At 50.0% G+C, this 20,143-nt stretch overlaps 5 protein-coding genes across 5 annotated transcripts; 2 read left to right on the top strand and 3 right to left on the bottom strand.

Moving 5' to 3' along the window:
• Positions 1-209: 209 nt before the first annotated feature.
• On the bottom strand, positions 210-2,057 carry samB (MYND-type zinc finger protein MUB1; the record flags this gene model as incomplete). Its single annotated transcript, XM_056915598.1, has 1 exon — positions 210-2,057. The coding sequence occupies one exon, from the start codon at positions 2,055-2,057 to the stop codon at positions 210-212; it is 1,848 nt and encodes a 615-aa protein (XP_056760352.1).
• Positions 2,058-9,471: 7,414 nt separating this feature from the next.
• N7458_012215 (WD40 repeat domain-containing protein) lies at positions 9,472-10,876 on the top strand (the record flags this gene model as incomplete). The annotated part of the gene is made up of 5 exons (XM_056915597.1): positions 9,472-9,589; positions 9,741-10,453; positions 10,521-10,610; positions 10,666-10,785; positions 10,856-10,876. The coding sequence occupies 5 exons, from the start codon at positions 9,472-9,474 to the stop codon at positions 10,874-10,876; spliced, it is 1,062 nt and encodes a 353-aa protein (XP_056760351.1).
• A 3,425-nt stretch (positions 10,877-14,301) lies between these two features.
• N7458_012214 (phosducin family protein) lies at positions 14,302-15,287 on the top strand (the record flags this gene model as incomplete). Its single annotated transcript, XM_056915596.1, has 3 exons — positions 14,302-14,919; positions 14,981-15,210; positions 15,272-15,287. The coding sequence occupies 3 exons, from the start codon at positions 14,302-14,304 to the stop codon at positions 15,285-15,287; spliced, it is 864 nt and encodes a 287-aa protein (XP_056760350.1).
• Positions 15,288-16,586: 1,299 nt separating this feature from the next.
• N7458_012213 (uncharacterized protein) lies at positions 16,587-17,504 on the bottom strand (the record flags this gene model as incomplete). The annotated part of the gene is made up of 1 exon (XM_056915595.1): positions 16,587-17,504. The coding sequence occupies one exon, from the start codon at positions 17,502-17,504 to the stop codon at positions 16,587-16,589; it is 918 nt and encodes a 305-aa protein (XP_056760349.1).
• A 1,200-nt stretch (positions 17,505-18,704) lies between these two features.
• N7458_012212 (putative transcription initiation factor subunit (TAF30)) lies at positions 18,705-19,955 on the bottom strand (the record flags this gene model as incomplete). The annotated part of the gene is given in 7 exon segments (XM_056915594.1): positions 18,705-18,793; positions 18,858-18,978; positions 19,029-19,169; positions 19,227-19,369; positions 19,473-19,624; positions 19,892-19,932; positions 19,944-19,955. 7 exon segments carry the CDS (start codon positions 19,953-19,955, stop codon positions 18,705-18,707), a joined length of 699 nt encoding a protein of 232 aa, XP_056760348.1.
• Positions 19,956-20,143: the final 188 nt, after the last annotated feature.

Here is a 20,143-nt window from a genome sequence, read left to right as displayed (position 1 = left end):
CGCCACCGGATTTTGCAATGCCATGCGCAAGTGAGACGTAAGACCTTGAAACAAAACATAGGGGGAGAGACGCGATATGACGCTATGCGAGAGCCAATATGCATTTGCGAAAATCAAAAATGGAACTCGAACTTCGAGGTCGTTGGGAGGAAATATGGGTTATGGTATGTGGTGAGTGATTGATAGGAGCGGTGGGTTCAGGTCATGGATCAAGGAGTTGTATGGCACCAGTGGCGGTGGTAGACCCACGCAGCCTTTTGACAGTCTTTGCTGCAATACTTGGTGCGGCGGCAGCGACGGCATTTGGCGAACTGGCGCTGGAATTCCTCCCACTTGCCACACTTGTAGTAGGCGCATTGGCGGATGCCGCCTCGCGACTCATCCTTGCGGCAGAGGTTTCTCATGACAACGCAGGCCCAGTACTGCATGTCCTTCGAGTGGTGCCGAACGGTGAACTTCTCAACCAGCGGGAAGATATTAACATCATCAGGCAGCAAGTACTCGTCCTCCTCCTCGACCTCAACGGGAGAAGATGGCTCGGCATTCTCATCAAGAAGATGCAACTCCCGATCGATCTTCAGTTTTGGCACGAGGTGGGAGCGCTGGAAATACGAACGCAAATTGCAGTACTTGGATACATAAGCCAAGAGCTGCAGGGACATCAAGACGTCCTCATCCCGAGGCATGGTGGTGAGGACGCTTTGAGTCGCGGGTGTGTTTCGATCGCGGAGGTACATGGCATAGGGGCTAGGGGCAAGAGTTGGGGAGTTGGGGTTGTTCGGAGCTTGAGTGGGAGAAAGACCCAGTCCGCCGTTGGGTTGCGTGGTGCCGTTGTTGTTGATGATGCTGCCATCAACGGCAGACCGATGGGCGATGTTGAATGTCTCAGCATCCTGGCCCTCTTCTGAAGGGTCAGTCACTGTTAGGCCATGTGCGGGAGAAATATCGTCGATCATCGTCGTCTGTTGCCCATCAACACCGTCGATCTCCATTCGGTTAGGCAGTCCAACAATGGGCTCAGGATTCTGTCCCAAAACGGTATCATCCCCCATTGTCGAGTCCTCGCCATTTGCATCGTCGGATTCACCCGAGGCCGATGGTTGCTGCCGAATCGCAGGTCGCTGCCGTGCGGGTGCCGCTTGAGGAATGCTTCGGGACTGAGGCTGAATGAGTCCGCTTGGTGTTGTCGGTGAGTCGGGTTGTGAGATGATGCCGGTTTGCAGGCCAGGCAGCATGCTGGGGAGGCGCTCCGCGTCACGCACGGGACGTAAACCAAAGGCCTCGGCGGTATCGATCGGGGGAACGGCGGTCGCGAGGGGTTGCATTGCTCGCAGGCGGTGACTCGTCCGAGAGTACCGGCCATCGTGGGCTCGGTGGCTATGGACATCCTGTCGGAATGTACTTCGTTCGGGGGGTGATGTCATGGGCGCTTGGGGAGGGGAAGTGATATCCATCGCATCGGAGTCGGTTGGTTGGTTATCTTGGTAGTAAGGCTGAGGAATTTCGATGCTTGGGGGAGGAGCCTGTCGGCGGGAGGAGGGATGGGCTTCGGGGTGACTGCTTGAGTCCGCGGGGGCTGTCCGTCCAGAGGCCTCGCGACTTGAGGAGCCGGTCTTGACAGCCTGGCGGCTCGAGGCGTGCTTTTGTGCCTCGGGATCGGCGCGCGATCGCACTTTGTCCACCACCTTGATGTAGTTGTCCAGAATGGTGGCAATCACGGGGACCATGTCGGCTTCAACCACGCGGGTGCGCACACTTTCCGAGCCTCGTACTCCGATATTGACAACACATTGGAAGGCGAGACTCCATTTCCACATTTCCATCAAATCCTTACTCCTGCCCTCCTTCAGGATGCATACGAGTCGTTCGATGCCGCCATCGACGGTCAAAATGTCCCGAATCCTTGCCGACGAGGTTGTGAGGTATGCCAGGTGGTTGAGGGAATTGATGAGTGGAAGGGTCGATGTGCAATCAAGGGCACGACGGTCATAGAGGGTGGTGGTGATGTTGACCGAGGCCTTGTTCACATTGGGGATGCTGAAGTTGACTTCCCGCATGATGAACGGGGAGTAACGACTTGACGATCAAATGTTACGAGAAAAACAATGCAGGCGTGATGGATGTGATTCGCATCCAGGAGGCTTGGACAAAAAGAAACAGGCCCAGGTGATGAGAACCGTGACGATGCCCAAATGGGTGGTATTTCAGCCCCTAACCAGAGGGATGGCGCCCACGGCGACTTGATCGAGAAACCCTCACAAGAAGTGCTGAGATTCACCCAGAGACATCAAGAACACCGGATCAGGGGAGTATATACAGCGCCTGATGGATTCCCGAGAATGAGGGGAAGGGGAAGCGAGAGGGGGTTGGGGGGTTGGAGGGGAGAAGACTTGTGATGACTCCACGAGAATGAACCTGCGAAGGTGAGGATGGGGCGTCAACGAGATGGACGAGAGAGGAAGGGTTGCGAGTCGAATTAAAGAAGAATCAAGGAATGCAGAATCGATGGAAGGGTCGCGAATCCGAGGGGCTGTTGTTGGAAGGGGAGATAGGCGAAGTTGAAAAGCCTTTGAGGGCGAAAGCGGAGAGGCGTCAGGTGCCTCCTTAATATTACGGCACCCGAGGATTGGCTCCCGCCACCCTCGACGCAGACTCAGACCCCGACTTGGATTTTCTTTGCCTGGCGGTTTTTTACCGGATCAACTCTTCTTGCTCTCTCTTTCCGGACTGTGATTCACTATAGTCATAGTCAAAAATTTAGAAAATAGTAATGCAGTTGTCATCTCAAGTTTTACTTTCTCTTTCCCCTTTATTGCCTCTCAGAAAACCCCCCGACATGCACTGCAGGGCCTCTCCGATCCCTCGTGGCGGCTAATGCTCGGGCTCGGGATGACGGATAGGCCCAGGATGTGCCGTGGTCGAGACCAGTCAACACACTTAACAGAATGAATCACATCATTCTCCTGCTAACTACAAGCTCTCTCCAATTATGTGCTAGCCAATCTCATTCTTATCTTCATTCGACGATTCTTGAGTTTTCTGTGAGAATAATAATATGTCTCTTCTTCGCCTCTGTCCCTTGCAATGTCGAGTCCCCTATCGGGGCAACAATTTCCAATCCAATCAATGTACGAACTGACGACATACAATGCACTAAGGAATCACCGAGCTCGCCTAGGACATGCTGGTTCTCTTTAAGTCAAGTCAAACAGGGACATGTCAAACCCACCAAGGTAATTCGATGAACTGATAGTCGATAGTCTAGCTGGACCATCCCTCCCAAAGCACTATTTCTGACGAAGAAAAAGCAAGAAGACCCCCGCCGTATCTAGATTTAGGACCACAGAATATTCAAATTAAGGGTCCTTTCGAGTCAATCCCGAGGCACTCAGGACTTCTATCCTGAATAATTCGGTGACGGCGAATTACGCAAAAGAGTTTAGCGTGCCAGTTCGGGTTTAGCGCCTCTCTGTGCATCTGTATAAAGTCCCATTCATTGCCGCTTCTACTTCTGGCTGCCTCTTGCCTCTCGCCCTTCTGCTCTGCCTTTCTCTTCATTTCCCTGAAGCATTTTTGCCATTGATCCGGGTTGCCGAGCTCTGCATTATCAAGTATGCCTTGTCGCCGAAACCCCGTTGCGTTACGTGTATTAGTGGAAATAATAAGATGCACGGCTAGAAAAACATAGGGTTACTCGTGTGGCACGAGCCTTATACGGACTAGAGACGATAAGGGAGCTATTGTGAATGACTATAACAGAATTGATTCAAATGTACTGCGCCCACTTGCTGTTCACACTCTTGAAGAAGGGAAAGAAATCGGTCCCATCTCGGTAGTGAAATGAAGGAGGATATCGAGGAACAAGAGATTTTGCAGACCAATACCCATTTTAGAGCCTACTTAAGGAAGTCATTATACACCCTCTCTAAATACGATATCGTACCTAACCGATACCCTACAGAGTTTATGCGATCGTAGCCAACATATCAAGGAGATGCAACTCCACCTCAGCTCGCCACACTCATGCGGAGAAATATTTGTGCTCCTCCAGAAATAGCGAAGGAGAAAAGTACAATAGAGAATGCCCTGTTCAATTCGTTCATTGACCATTTACTCCATACATAGACATAGACACTGGCTACTGAAGATTGGGCAATCACATCGTTGGAAACTTGCCACGTAGAGCAGGGCCCCTCGACCACTGGCCGCTTCGGACTGTTTCTCTCCTAACTAATGTGTATACAGTCCAGCACACAGATCTTCAACTTGAATCGATGCTATGGTCCTAAGTTCTACTTGAAGCGATTTATTTACAGGATAGAGTTGAGTTCCCGCAGTAGTCCGGGCTGGCCCCAAGCGTCCAAGTGCCTTGTAATACCAGATCGTCTTAGCGACAGGATTGTTCATCGAGTACTCACATTTCTTTGGTCTTTTGGGTGTGATTAAGGGTATATATGGTTACAATCAACCCCGTTTGATATACTCTACAACCTGTATCAGGCGGCGCCACGGTGGGACTTCAGCCGCACCGTCACCCCGCTTGGGAACATGCTTATCCCTGCGTCGATCCACACGTTTTCTCTCCATTCGATCGTCTCCTACGCATGCATACATATTTCTGCTAGTTGGTCTGCTAGTCTCTCGAGGACTTCTAATCTTTCAAATTTGCTAGATAGGACGGCTCCACCTAGTATAGCAGCTTAAAATATTCTCCAAGCCCAGCGTAGGGTGTAGCAGTCCCTCCTAGCTGGTATATTCAATACACGCACCTCTCATCCCATGGGTTCCGTTCCGTGCTTAAATATATAGAAGTATATGACAGGAAATTTACGCAAATTAGGTCTCGGCGGGCAGTATATAGTAGGCAGAGTGGCCAAGATTAGCCCCTAGAAGCAGTATTGATGATATCCAATGTAAACAGCCACATAAGACTATCTGAATTTCAAGATTCCACAGCGTCAGGTAAGGTGCTTGACCTCGGAAGTAAAGTGCATCTGGTTCTACCGAGGCGGCCAGTCATCACCGCAGTGTATGGGATGCGAAGGAAAGACGCCTATGAAAGCATCTGGATGAATGAATTGTTGAAGATATATGTAGGTTGAAATAAATCCAGAATGGTTAGTACTTTACACAATACTCACCAAGAATACGATTTTCTGTGATCGGAAAAAGCAATATAAAATGGTCCTTCAATGATCTGCGGAAAGGCACCCAGTCCAAGCAGAGCTTTAGGACAGCCACTATCGGTAACAAGGCCGAGTCCTCAATACATAGGATCTCAATGCATAGAAGATCGACTAGATGGAAGCGGTGTAGTAAGTGTGACATGCTCGAGTTCATCCCATTTTGTGGAGAAGTCGTACATGAATAGCCCCTACTTAACCGTTCCAGCTGTGGAAAAAGGTTTCTTCAACCTCTTTAGTTTCCTACCTTGCCCATACCATATTCAAAATCTCTAAACACCAAAAGCTCTTCTATTTATTTCATTTTGAGATTTCTGCCAGTGTTCCTGCTTTATGCCTCCGTTGCGTACGCCTGCGGAGATAACGCATATAGATGCAAGAACCCTGATAATACCGTCGATGAAGATTGGAAGGCGACAAAAGCCATCTGTGACAAATTGGGCGCGGATGACTGCTATTGTAGTCACTGGGTCGAATATTACTGCGACCCTTATGGCGATAACATCGATAAATTCAAGAAGGAGTGTGAAGCCAAGGCGGCAATTGGTATTGGTCGGAATGTTAAGCAAGGTATAACTAGCTTTGACATGATTGAGAAAGTATAGGATGATGACAATTTTTAGGACGTCCAAAGTCTGAACTGGATGTCTTTATAACGTCGCTATCGAGGAGATAGACTCGTTTCGTCTACGTTTTAGTTCTCGCGATATCGCCTTGGATTCATTTCCGGATCGAATGACGGGAAAGATACAGAGTGAAAATGCATTCATTCCCTTTAGGTTGTGACCTCTGCGGAGCATTCTTGCGACCTTTCGTTTGCCTCGAAGTGATTTCTCACAGATGAGTTACGATGAAAGTCACTCATTTTCTACCTATTTCAGGCGACGGCCGAACCCTCACATCCGTAGTATATGTTATTCCTTCTCAGCCTGGTTAACTTTGCCATGCATGGGTCATGATGGGGTATATACACAATGTATTAATCCATCAAGGAAGCTTAGATCTCATAAACCTAAGAAGGGTTGGACGGCCTGGCTATTGTACAGAGTTAGGCTGACAGATTCGTCTACAGAGTTTCCCTTCTCAAGTTCGTCACCAATACTGAGTATAACAGTACTATCTATCCTTGGCGAATGATTCAACGGCTGACTTGTTGTGCACAGGCATGTAGTTCGCAATTGACACAGCCACGCAACCGTTCTCTCGTCCCCAGCGTTCATGCCAGACATCACGTGGAGATTGAAGCCGCGCCAGCACGGTCGTACATGGAGTGAATTTATTTACAGCGACCAGTGCAGCCTGCTCTACTTTGATATGCTTTGTAGATCTTCAACAACGAGTGGGGATCCTGGTGGAGAGGGGAGGAGGGGATTGGCAGGTTCAACAGTTAGTAGCGGGCCTGTGCAGAACCAGTTCGGGGGACAGTCCTCAGCAGTTCTATGGAGAAGATGCGGAAAACCAACAGTCCACAATGAAGTTCATTTATCTGCTGGTGGGCTGAATCATATTCTACCATTAGGAGAGTCGTCGCGAAAGTGTTCACTCTGCAGCTAGGAATTATCCTACCGTGATTTTAGTTGGTAAATAATGATCGGCCGCAACCATATCAAGCCGAGCTTTTGGGGGGCCGGGAAATAAAGGGGGGGGAACCCAGAAACCGTCGGGCAGTGGGGGAGCTCATCTTTCTGCAGCACCCAGGGACAAGAACGCGAGACCATTCGACGCTGCGTAATCTATTGAGATTGAAGGCTCTCTGACAGGATTCAACGGCTAGACCCGCCGGGACAGGGGGCCATCATGCCGATTTGCCAACTCTAAGCGTCCAAGGCTGTTCAATTGCAAGTTATAGAAGGTTCCAAGGCAGGACTGGCGGTTATGCGGATTATTTAGCCTGTTAGGCCTGTGGAGTCTGAACGGATCCGAATATCAGAAAGGATCGTAAAAGCAGTCCCAGTCCGTAGTGGCTGTGAGTGTTGTTGGTGGACAATGGGTCCAGTAAGAACAGGAGTGGCTAGTTAGCTCGTTGATTACTCCCTGAGGAGTGTGCTTGCTCGGATATGAGTATGGGGCCCGTATGGGTGGTATCATACGGTCTGTACAGTACAGTATAAGCGCGTACAGGGTGAGATTTGTAATGCTCGTACCACCACGCCCAGGCCGACGGAGGACCCAGCACATGTTGACAGGGAGGAGATGGGATATTAGTAGGCTGATAGTGGTTGAAATGGCAACGAGGGTCTCGCAGCAGATAATGAATTAACAATCGCAGTCCTTCATAGCATGGAGTGAGAATGGTCGTATCGGAGCAGGGTACCGAAAGCGGGAGCATCCCCTCAAAACTCTTTTTCTCTCCGCGCTTTGGCGTCTACGGGCGGAGGTCTGAAGGATAACTAACATTTGGGGGAGAGGGGGGGGGAAGATCTTCAGTATCTGCAGGCAATGACGCCAGGGAGAAGCAAGGCCAATCAGAGGCACGGGGAAAACAAAAAAGCAAGAGCAGGTAAAATAGCCGCCAGCAGTGGACGTGGAGACGACAAAAAGCAAACGACACCCAGGGGTTCGAGAGAGGACCGGAGTGCCTTGACCCATCATTCTGGTTTGTTGCTCTAGAATAATCGGTACGGAGTAAAGTAGGTGCACTATGGGGAATTATATAGTCCGTACCTACTCCGTAGTGTAGGTACTGTAAAAGTGTATGTACAGGACGTAAATACTGTGGTCGTACGGTGTACCAGGGCCTATCGTTGCATCCTCGAAACTGGGGCGCACTATTGACCTCTCCCTATAATTAGAGATAGTTTTTATGACCGACAGGAGTGGAATCATAGGCCCCCCCTAGGCCCGTTAGAACTTGGAAGTACAGTATGGTGTAAATACTACTCTATATTTTAGACATGCTCCTGTATATCCTTTGTACCTATATGCTTGTCTCTGGTATAAATACTGTGATGCTAACTGCATCAATTATGGAGCAGTAAGCCCACCGAGTTTTGCGGATCGCTCGCATTGGGGCGATCTCTAGTGCTGGTGGGACCTGCTTGGAATGATCCTTTATGTTCCTCGAGGGGAGGCGCTTGTCTTCTTTGGTCTTTGTCATCACGGAGGATATTTTGAAATAAAAGTGGGTAGTTAGCTCATGCGGCATTAAACCGACAGAGAGGAATGGCCGAGGAGCATCAGCTGTCAGCTCAGTCGATCAAGAATTGATGGCTTGGCCTGCGTTCCTGCAGGGTTGTCTGTCTAGTACGGAGTCCTTCTAGCATTGCTGTCTACAGTCTGAAGCAGTACGTATGTACTAACTAACTAGTTAGTTAACTAATTATTCATGAACTACTGCTTAATAACAAATCAAGAAAAAAAAAAGCAACAGTGCTACGTCTGATGGAGTCCCAAGTACATAATCAGGTACCGCCAATGTGGGCGCGTATCGACGGTGTATTTTTCACTTCACACTGAAACCCCCTCGGCCTGGCGCGCCCAGGACCAGTGGGCGAACAGGGAGATACATATGATGAATCTATTTATCGACCTTATTATAGTTCCACTCCAGGCATGATGACGATATTTAGAAACAATTGATCTATAGTTAGGTGATCAATTGACTCTAGAATGTAATCTAATCCGAATCGAGACGTCCTCAACGGCCTTGATGCTTGTGTTTGTTGCGTTGTCCAGACTGCGTACGGAGTAGTCCGTACAGATTACTCCTGGATACTGTACATGTCTCGTCATGCCGTTACCACTAAAAGCCGGTAATATTGCCCATCCCTCGTGAGACCGCCAGCCATCGCGGTAAATATCCGTCGAACAGGGTACTGTGCCATCAGTACGGCTGTCCCAGCCGTACCAACCGTACCACGCCGTATTATTTGCAGACATTCGCTCGGTCTCTTCTTCCCCCCCCTTGGTCAGCTCAGAATCCCAAACCTTCAATCCAATTCCCTCCTTCTCTTCCCTCTCCCCTCCCCTTTGAGCGACGTCGAACTCGTACAGGAATTCATTTCCCCTTCACCTCCCCCTTGCGAAAACGATTGTTTTACGTGGATTATGATCCCAGCTTGAGGCCCTGAAGACTCGGTCGCTTCCAACCTTCTGTCCTCTTCGCTCCACTTTCAGCCCCCTCGTCCCAACTTGACCCCCCTCGACCCTTCCCGACTCTCCCACCCAACCGTCAACCTCCCTCCACACCATCCTCCTCCGCCTTCCATCCAACCCCCCTGGAACGCCGTTTTCCCTCGCTTCCCTCAATTCCACCAACAACGGTTCTTAGGGGTTTCAATCCGGCAAGATGGCAGCCGATATGACGGGTGAACAGATGCAGGCCAAGATTACTGCGGCCAGGCGCGAAGCGGAGGGTTTGAAGGACAAGATCAGGCGCCGGAAGGAGGAGCTGGGCGACACCTCTCGTACGATTTCCCGTGCATTTTCTCCGCTATCGTTCCGGGACCTCCATTCCGAGCATTTCCCCTGCCTCGATGGATTACTCTCAGGAGAGGCAATGGGTGGTGAATAGATCGCGATGAATTGGAACCGAATTGCTGACACACTTCCCCACAGTCCGCCAGGTTGCGCAGAACCAGACCGATACCCTCCTTCGAATTGGCATGAAGCCGCGCCGGACGCTGAAAGGTCACCTCGCCAAGATCTATGCTATGCACTGGTCGACCGACCGCCGTCACCTGGTGTCAGCTTCGCAGGACGGAAAGCTCATCATCTGGGACGCCTATACCACCAACAAAGTCCACGCCATTCCCCTGCGCTCATCCTGGGTCATGACCTGTGCCTATGCACCCAGCGGAAACTACGTGGCTTGCGGTGGTCTCGACAACATCTGTTCCATCTACAACCTGTCGTCACGCGAAGGTCCTACTCGCGTCGCGCGCGAGCTCTCCGGCCACTCGGGTTACCTCTCCTGCTGCCGCTTCATCAATGACCGCCGTATCATCACCTCTTCCGGCGACATGACCTGTATGCTGTGGGATATCGAGTCTGGATCCAAGGTCACCGAATTTGCCGACCACCTCGGTGATGTGATGTCGATCAGCATCAACCCTACCAACCAGAACATCTTCGTTTCCGGTGCTTGCGACGCCTTCGCCAAGCTGTGGGATATCCGTACCGGCAAGGCCGTGCAAACTTTCGCTGGTCACGAGTCCGACATCAATGCGATCCAGTTCTTCCCCGACGGAAACGCCTTTGGAACTGGTTCCGACGACACCTCCTGCCGTCTGTTTGATATCCGTGCCGACCGCGAGCTCAACATCTACCAGGTATGTTTACACCCTAACATCCTCAAGAGACCTGCTGCCCAGACTAATTGATTTTCAACCCCGACAGAGCGACCAAGTTCTTTGCGGTATCACCTCCGTTGCCTTCTCCGTTTCCGGCCGGTTATTGTTTGCTGGTTACGATGACTTTGAGTGCAAGGTAAATATTTATATTCTCTGGCTTTGCATGGAATGGTTACTGACTGGCATTGCAGGTGTGGGATGTTCTGCGCGGCGACAAGGTTGGCTCGCTCAGCGGCCACGAGAACCGCGTGAGCTGCCTGGGTGTCAGCAACGATGGTATCAGTCTGTGCACTGGATCTTGGGATTCCCTCGTAAGTTGCCCTCTTCCGGCAGATTGACAACAGGAAACAATACTGACGACTTTTTCTTCATCTCCTACAGCTCAAGGTCTGGGCCTGGTAATCTCCCCCCACAAAAGAAAACAAACGCAAGATACCCTGTGTCGATCATTTGCAATGCTCTTATTCGAAATTTTCTTTGGTTCGATGGGTCGAATCTCCGCCATTGTACGATAATAATCAGTTACCGGGGAACTTTCGAGTTCTCAGGATAATTACAGCGCAGACATCGGCCCGTCGCATGCGATACGGAAGAGTGGGTGGTGGTGGTGGAAGGCGAGTGCGACGCCTGGGGAAGAAACGAAAGCGACGACACAACAATGTTTGGACATGACGAGAGCGCTGCCGCTTGGATGGTCATGATGAGAAGGTACCGTGGACTGTTTTGGCGGTGACACTGCAAGAACAAGCCGAAAGTCGCCATCCCACGCAGTCTTCTACCTCTATCTCTTGTGGCCGTTCTATTCGTTGGCTTCCCTCCTGCTGGTGATGATGCTTGTTCTTTTTCTCCTCCCTTCTTCTCCCCTGGATTTACCATTTTTTATTCTTATTTCTTTTCCTCCGATTATTCCTTTTCAATTACCCCCTCTTCGTTTCTTTTTTTCTTTCTTGCCTTTCCCGCATCGGTTCTCGGTATGTATTTTCTCGGTGATGGATTGGACAGGGACCGGTTAGGTGGATTCGGCCATGATCTTGCGCTTCTTTTGAAATTTCCCCTGCGTTTCCGCGTCGTCTCTCTCAATTTTCTTTGATTTCCCCCTCTGATCTATCTTAGCACATTTGATCTTTTCCCGCCACATTTTCCTTGTGTCTCACCAAAGAAAGAATTGTGCCTGTACCTATTGTGTCTCCTATGGTCTGGATCTCTTGTAGGGACTCCCTCGTTGGAGTTCCCTTTTTTTCATGTTGGCCTCCTTTTTCCCCCTTGAGAAGCTTCCAATTTCCATTTGTGATTTCAATCTTCGAATCTTATCTTTCCATTCCGTTCTGGCCGCGTGTCTTGGGGATGTGCAGCCGGTCTGTTCGAGCGTTGCGTTGGACTTCGCCTCGTAGATTCGTGGCGCGTTGGGCGTCTCAAGCGTGGCGTGAGCGTCAGACATGGGGCATTCATACAAGGTCTTTGGTGATAGTCTGCCTTGATAGTGTGTAAGTCAGATGTAAGCAGTAGGGTAGGGGTCAGTGGATGCGGCCATGATGCTAGGCAACCAGTTAGTTCTGATATGCCCAGTGATGAGGTTGTTATTGTTGTTGTCTCCAGGTGAACCCTGTCTGGAGATCACTCAACATCTTATGGACATCACGAACGAATATATGCCTTGGCCATCATTAACACAATCAATCGTTGACGCGATTCCAGTCAGCATGCATTGCTTGTATTCCATGATTCGAGCTGTTCCAATTAACCGCGACCATGAAGGTATTCCGAGCGAGCGGGACAAGACATGAGCCACAGCCACGTATTCATCATGATGGCTGAATGAACCAGCTGAGGACGAGGACATTCGAAATCCTCGAGTTAGACGAACTGGACCTCCTTGGAGCTATTCCTGCCCGACTCGGACCAGAGATCCCTGAGACAAAAGACCCAGCTATCATCGAGAGGCAATCATTCTGCCTGGAGATCGTAGAGCAGGATATCCTCGTCAATGCAGGCAGATCTATATCGCGAGGAACTCGAACTGGCCAGAATTGAGTCAGCCCCTGGTTGCAGTACTGGGATGTTTACAGGAGAAGATGGTCTAGGCCAGGGAGATTACTCGTTTACTACGGTGCCTAACTTCGGCATTGACCAGAGTTTTGGCCTCGAGTCACTCTGGCGTGTGTCCTTTATCCTGTGTCTCCTGTTGGTTGGGCCTATCTGGCAGATTCAGTGCGGAGTAAATGATGGGTTGTACCTTGTATTCGGCAGTGCACAACGTGGCCATGACATTGGAAAATCTCAATTAAACCCTCATTTAATTAAAGTTAACTATTTAACTATTTTTATTTGTACTCTAACCCCCATTTGCGACCAAGTCGTGTTGCCTAACTCGCCCTCCAGCCTTGGGGCCTTGTGGATCAGATCCATCATCCTCCTCCTCGAGATCCGCCTCCACCGGCCACACACAGCCCAGGGCCAGGCCCAAAATCCCATTCTCAGTCCGCCCGTTTCGTTTCGCCTTGGCCCAATCTGGGCAATGGCGCCGTGCGAAACATGCTCCTCGAGATTATTGTGATGATGTGACGATTGGCGTCGAGGCGGGCGAATGGTGATCGCCTGTGGGACTTGGTCAGAGATCTGCGTCACCCATCCACCCGGGGAAGGGGAAAGGCCAGCCACGCGCGCGTTGATGTTTCAGAGTTGCAGGTTGCAGGTTGCAGGCTGCAGGCTGCAGGCTGTCGATTTTGCCTGCTGGGGGAAACCGGGTAACCATTTAGGAAGAGGGTGAAACGGGCTGAGAATGAGATCTGACGACAAAGTGATGGTAACTAGTAACTCCCCCCGGAGGGCTGAGGGTGGGCAGCATATACCTGATTTGAAGGATGCTGGACGTAATCTCGCCCTTGGGAAATTGCTTCTTTGCCCGGTTTCCACGCAGGGAACCAAACCAGGCATGCTTATTTGCTGGGCTTTCGCTTGGAAGAAGAGTCGAGATGGGGCACGAACCGCTCGCAAGCCTCGCATTGACGCGCAGATGCTTGGGGGCCCAGGATGATCATAGATTTTATGGACGATTCCACGTGGAAGATTTAATTTGAGGGGCGACGATCACTCGGAGATGGGTTATTTGGGGAGAAGAGTTCGAATGGGATGGATGCTGTTTGAGTTTATTAGGGTTATTGTGATGTGTATAGACTTCGATACTAGGTAGGTAGTACTCCGGAGGTACTAGATCCTATATCCTATGTAGTATATTATAGTATACAGGATACAGTATATAGTATATCCTGGTATGGCCATGAATCAATGGCCGAACCACATCACTCAGGACACAAGTCCTCTGGATAGTTACTCGTATCGGGAGCATCCCCGTGGAAACTTCTTCGGCCATTCGACTCTGTCTGATCCTTCCCAAGAAAAAACAAAAAAAAAGGGCTGAAACTTGAACAACTCGAAAAGGGGCTTCCTTGTTTTATTTTTCCTTTTTTTTTTCTCACCGTTCAAGCGTTTCACCCTGGCGATCTCTTCCCCTCTCAGCCCCCAACTCCGATCACAGCCTCTTCTTGTTCTTCTTCCTCTTTGTCTTCACCTCTCCGCGACTGCCGCGCTACTCCAGACTCGCTCTAGTCCGACCGTTCCTCAGGGGCAACGCTGCTGAATTCAGCCTTAGCCCGTCGATCCCCTCCGAACTCCCGAACACGCTTCGCCGTCCTTTGCCCCAGAATTCCCAGACAATCCTGGTTTCCCCCCCCCCCCCCCCCTCTAATCCATTCCCACACACTCTCTCTCCTCCCAGAAACACCTTAAATCCCATCTCCACCCTCCGAGGCCCTGCTCTTTCTTTCACCATGTCAGCCCAAGAAGAATTCGACCAGCTGGTGCACAACAACCGTGCCCTCACATCATCCCACCCCGAAGACCGCGACGACTCCCCGCACTTCTCCGACGACAACGACTCCCTTTCCTCCCCACCACGTCCCCTGCGCCAACGTCGCGTGATCGACTCCTCCGACGAGGACGAGGATAACACTGACAACATGGTCTCCTCGCGTGGCAACTACCACGTCCCCAACACCGTCTTTGAAGCCAACACCGGTCCCAAGGGGGTCATCGCCGATGCCCAGGCCTTTGAGCGCGCCCGCAAAAAGTCCTTCCGCAAGACCCTCCTCAGTGCGGCAGGCTTCGACTCCAACGGTCCCGCCTTTGGCTCCAATAAGGGGACTCGGGATGAGACACCGGCTTCGGCACCCGAGGGATCCTCGGGTAGTGATGATGACGAGGATCGGTTCATGCGCAAGTGGCGCACCTCGCGCATGCAGGAGCTTCAGAACCGCGATATGCGGCGTCTGTCTCCACGTGGGCGGCGCTTTGGGTCTGTAGAGACCGTTGATGCGGTGGGGTACCTCGATGCGATTGAGAAGGTTACCTCGGAGACTGTCGTGGTTGTGTGCATTTATGATCCTCGCGTATGTTTTGAGACCCTATCGACCTCTCTACTTTCTTGTCTAACTTTTGATATGCTTCTAGTCTGATGACAGTGCCATTGTCGAGGAATGCCTCGTCACTATTGCCCGCAGGCAACCTACTACCCGCTTTGTCAAGTTGCATCATGAAATTGCCGAGATGGATCATATTCAGGCTCCTGCACTGCTGGCCTACCGTGGTGGGGAAGTCTTTACCACGATTACGGATATCATTCGCAACATTCCCAAGGGCCGCAGCTGTAGTGCTGACAGTCTGGAAGACCTGTTGAAGCTGTATGTTGCCAAATTGGAACCTAGTATATGTTGATGATATGAATACTAATATACCTTCCAGGAACCGTGTGCTTTGAATAGCATAGATGTGTCTTTTTCCTGCATCATCTTCGCACAGCAACAGGCGTCCTGGTTTTCTTTCCTCCTTTTAAACCGAAACTCCCACTTTCTACCCATCTCCTTTCCTCTTCATCATCTCCCTACACCTGTTACACATCTACCATGTCTTTTTATCTCTCCCTCTCCCTCCCTTCCATTTCCTCTTTGTCAAATGCATACCAACCAGAAAAAGACGGTGGCTATTTTCAGGCGTTGGATTCTCAATAGACCGTGTGGAATGGAGCTCGTGGCTGGATCATCTTTTTGGGGCATATTGTTTGTGGCCTTGCGGTTCTTACTTTGTCTGGTTTTGCCTTTTTCGATCTGCATTGTTACGTTGTCCTCTGACCTATGCTGATACTCTCCTTGTGTTGTTTCCTTGTGTCCCCCTCTCTTTCTTCTCCTTTGGGTTACTGGATTTCGAGCATGTTGCGCGGGTTGGTCTTTGTTAATCTTGATATTGGTTCTAGTTGAGATATCCCATGCTGTTTTTGTTTTTGTCTATGGAGCTTTCTCCTTACCTTTATGCTTGTAGTGCTTTTCGATGTCAACAAAGTCAGGCATTTTCGAGATATATTTCCACCCAAGTACAACCCTCATCTGGTTAACCCCTGTAAGATACTCTTTGCTAGGGAAGTATAGGGCCGCCGACCTGAATACCTAAACCCGTCATCTTAGCTACACTTCAGCCAGTTTATTTGCTTCAATATCTGTCAAGCTGCCCTTTCGGGCCTAATCTGTAAGAAATGGGGGTTCAACGTAAAGCTCTTCTCAAGTGGGAATTGCTAAAACGACACCCTAAATACTAATTCGCCACCACCCGCTCCATAATTAGTTTAGCGTTGTTTACTATCATCTAATACCCTCCCACCTTTTGACAATTGCAAGATTTCTACTACTACAGTATATACCTATCTCCTAGTATACTACTCATTCGCTATACGGCTATATTCGCTTAGGTTAAATCTGCCCTTCTTAGTTATTCGAGGTAGTAGGTTCGGAGCAAACTGCCCTATAATCAACTGCCAAATCGACTGCCAAATCGACTGCCAAATCAACTGCCAAATCAACTGCCAAATCAACTGCCAAATTAATAGGAAGATAGCTAGCAGGGGTAAGGGTAAAAGTAGGAGAATATAGATCGATATATGTGGGTATCCTGGCGGGTGGAATATAGATGATTTACCTAGATTAGAGGGAGATTCGGCGATTTCTACAGTAAAACTCGAATAGCATAAGCTTCCGTATTAGGTTTATTCCCTTTCGCCTTTGGTGTTCTATCCCTTTCTAGTCTTGCTTCTCTTTTTGGCCTTGATCATTTCAGCATCGTCGATCGCATCCCAGACACGCTCTGCCAAATTATGCAATAACATTTCAGCTGTCAACACGAAATCCTCTTCGCTTTCGCCTGGTTCGTCCAACAGAAGAGTATGGAATGGTATAGTTATGCCCTCCCCTTCAACCGTAGGACCATGGCCATCCCTTCCTCTCTTGATGAGGATTCGCTGGGCGATCTGAGGCGGCGGGAGATTATTGTCGTGTCTTTCGACGACGTGGCGGCCGCTTTCGGTAACATAGTCACTGAGGAGAGATGGGTCGAATGCTGGGGTCCAGGATTTGATTTCAATGTAGCCGGATCTTTTGATGTCGACTGTGACCCCCATTCTCACTTCCCCTTTCGACCCGTTGATCCACCAAGCGATGTCCTTTTCCAGCTTTGCAGTTGTCTCAGAAAACCCGACTTCCAAAGCTACCGTTGGAAAATCCCTCCCTTGTCGTCTTGGCTTCCATGACCGGTCCGCATTCTTGCTTCGGTCAGGTGTATCGACTCGAGTAGCTCCGCAAGCCGAAATTCGTCGTAAGACTTGCATATCCCGAGCAAGGAACGAAAGCTCGTTCTCGAAACCGAAAGCGGCCTCCTCGTGTGGTTGACCTGGCATTGTGATGATAAGGAGCTGAAAGGGTGGCGAATAATCACAGCGTCGGGGAAATTTCTCTTCGGATTCGGCGAATATCTCTGGCGGGAGATCTTTCAAGACAATGAAGCGATCCTCGACTGAGTACGGAGGGAGAAGGGTGTCAATGGCGCACTGTCGGTCGTAACGATAGACGGGCGTATCAGGGGGAAGGTGCTCGAGAAATGGATTCGCACCTTCCTCCGACACAATGCCCTTGCTTTGATAGGCATATACCATTTTCAGTGATTCAGTGACAGGTATGGTGTTTTTTTCACTTTGGTATGAGTCTGCGAGGAGGATGATTCTTGATTTAGAACGGAGAGATGGATGTATATCCTAGGTAGAGAGTTATTGTTCGGCTTGTTCCTGAATGGAGGCGTTACGATGAGGTCATCTATACTACGCCAGTACATCAATACCACTACTACTACTACTACTACTATAGGAGATTTAGTAGCAGTAGGAGAACGATTATTTCCGGTAGGCCGTAAGGTAAATAAGATCTCTTCGATATTAACCTAGCCCTATAGGGCCTCTCTAGTGCCTTCCAGCTCTAGGTCAGAATCATCAGAATCGTCGAATCTAAGGTTATTGACGAATTGAATAGATATGGTAGCTGTAGTAGCAGTAGTAGCAGTAGTAGCAGTAGTAGCGTAAGTGTTGAACAAAGAGAGGGAAATCCTCGGTTGGGTTACGAGGAGGTTGTGGAGGGTATAGGTCGCGTCGTTGAATGTTTAAAGGCCGCAGAGGATCACCGGTAGGCATAGGAAAGATAATTTCAGTCTGTTGGAGTGCCGGGATTCCTTGTCGGTCATTCCGGTAGAGCTCGAGGGTAGCAGTAGTAGCAGTAGTCCTGCAATCCTCTGAGGGGGGAAGGGTATTACTGTAGAAGATGGTAATTCAATTACAACGCTTAAGTAGATATGGCAATGAGGTGTCGTTCTAGCAATCCCTAACGACTATAACTTCGATATCAAATTTGATCACACAACCGGGTTATCATCGAAGAAAACAGCCAGCCAGCCCTTACCATCAGGATGGATTGTTTCATTCCGAGGCACTTTTAAAAACATGAACCAAGATCTACGCAGAGAAAAGAGAAAAAGAAACAAGGTCACGAAAGAAAATACCACACAGCCAAGTATCACGTTCCTTTAAAGGCCCACTAACTCCCCAATATCAAAAACCAATAGAGAAACATGGGACAGCAATAAAGGGGGGAAGTGAAAATGGGAACGGGACAGTACACGATAGGGAGAAAGGCGTAGAAGAACAAGAGTAACTAGAAAGAAAATTTTCTGCTAGAGCAAGAACTTGCGTGATATGGAAGGAGGTAGATCTGTGCCTAGCGTTCCAGAAACTAAGAATTCGAAAAAAAGGGTCAAAGTAACTATGCTGTGTTCTTTGTCCACGTTGCTTCGTTACAGGGGGTCTTCTTTACAGGGCTCCCCGGTCGGCTGTGAAATCCCAGAGCATCTTGATCAGGGAGTCTGGGAGGGTGTACAGGTCCACATGGAATTCGCCCACTGTAGAGATAATCAGGTTAGTTCATGGAGTCTCTGGTAGCCTTTGATATGAGGGGGCACTTACTCTCAGCATCGTTCTTGGTATATGACTCGGGTGATTTGTTATCATGTACCATCTGCACTACTTGGAGCAGATCATCCTCGTTCAGCTTTTGCAAACCATCGGCGAGCTTGTCCATATCAACCTATAAACAAAATTAGCTCGGAAATCCATGAAGCAAGGCAGATAACCCACATTCTTCTCGGTGCGCTTCTTCTTCTTGGCGCTCTCCTCGCCAGTAGCACCACGCTTGGACTTCAGACCGTTCTCATCGCCAGGGACCGGGCCAGACTCACGCAACAAAGCCAGGAGAGCAGGCTTGGGATTGCGGAAGGTCTAGAGGACACATAGATTAGTAAAGATGGCCACATCATGGGTATACAGTGAGCTCACAATCTGGTGCTTGGCCTCGTAACGCTCCTGGGAAAAGTTCAAGTCATGCTTGATGGTGTGTGTCTTATCGGCAACCAGGTCAATTGTCATGTCGAACTCACCCCATCCCTCCTCCTGGATGCGGAAGGGGGATTTCTTGAAGGCTAGTTTGTAGGTGGGGTCAGCGACAGTTTGTCCAAGAGGTACTGCCAAGCAGATGACCGCAGAAGAACGCAGGGTAGCAGCTAGTAGAGAGATCAAACATACTCTGAACGGCGCGATCGTCGAAACTGGGGTGAAGGCGGTAGACGACCTTGTCGAAGACGGTGGCAGGCACCTGCTCGCCCTTCTCATTGAGAAGCCAGATCTCGATCGACCACTCACGCTGAGGGAAACCCTCAACCTCCGAGGGCTTGTCGCTATATCAAATCAAAGAATCCAAGTCAGCCTATGTGCCCGGGGATATCTCCTGTATTCCGGTGTGTATGCGGGGAAGCTGTGGACGGTAGGTGCGTGCGAGCTTGTTGGGTGCCCATTAGTCCCGACACCCGACGCGTATCGCGTCTCGTCGCATCTAGTGCTCAGTTTCAACCGAACACCATTCTGTCGAGTGTTTTGTGGGAGGAGTGGTGTATCAATCGCTCGCCGGAGGTAAGGAAAGGGAAGGGTGGGCCGGGGGCACGTACATGATGTGTTGCTCCGTAACAAGACGGACGTTGCGCTTGACCTATATCACACAGTAAGAGTCATCACTGAGAAACATTCACTTCTAGAAGAGAGGCGTTGAGTCCGGAATCCGTCTATCGGTCCCCGTGTAGTCGCGCGACATAAGGGCCTTCGAACCCCCAGACCGCGGTCCAGAGCTCGACGACGGGGACGAGTCCGGCCAGAGCAAGCTAAGTAGAGGGAGATAACTCACGTCGGGCATATTTGCAAGT

This window comes from Penicillium daleae (genome assembly GCF_028827525.1).
Source record: "Penicillium daleae strain IBT 16125 chromosome Unknown utg000009l_segment0_segment0, whole genome shotgun sequence".
NCBI lineage: Eukaryota > Fungi > Ascomycota > Eurotiomycetes > Eurotiales > Aspergillaceae > Penicillium > Penicillium daleae.
This window is presented reverse-complemented; position numbering and strand designations above follow the sequence as displayed.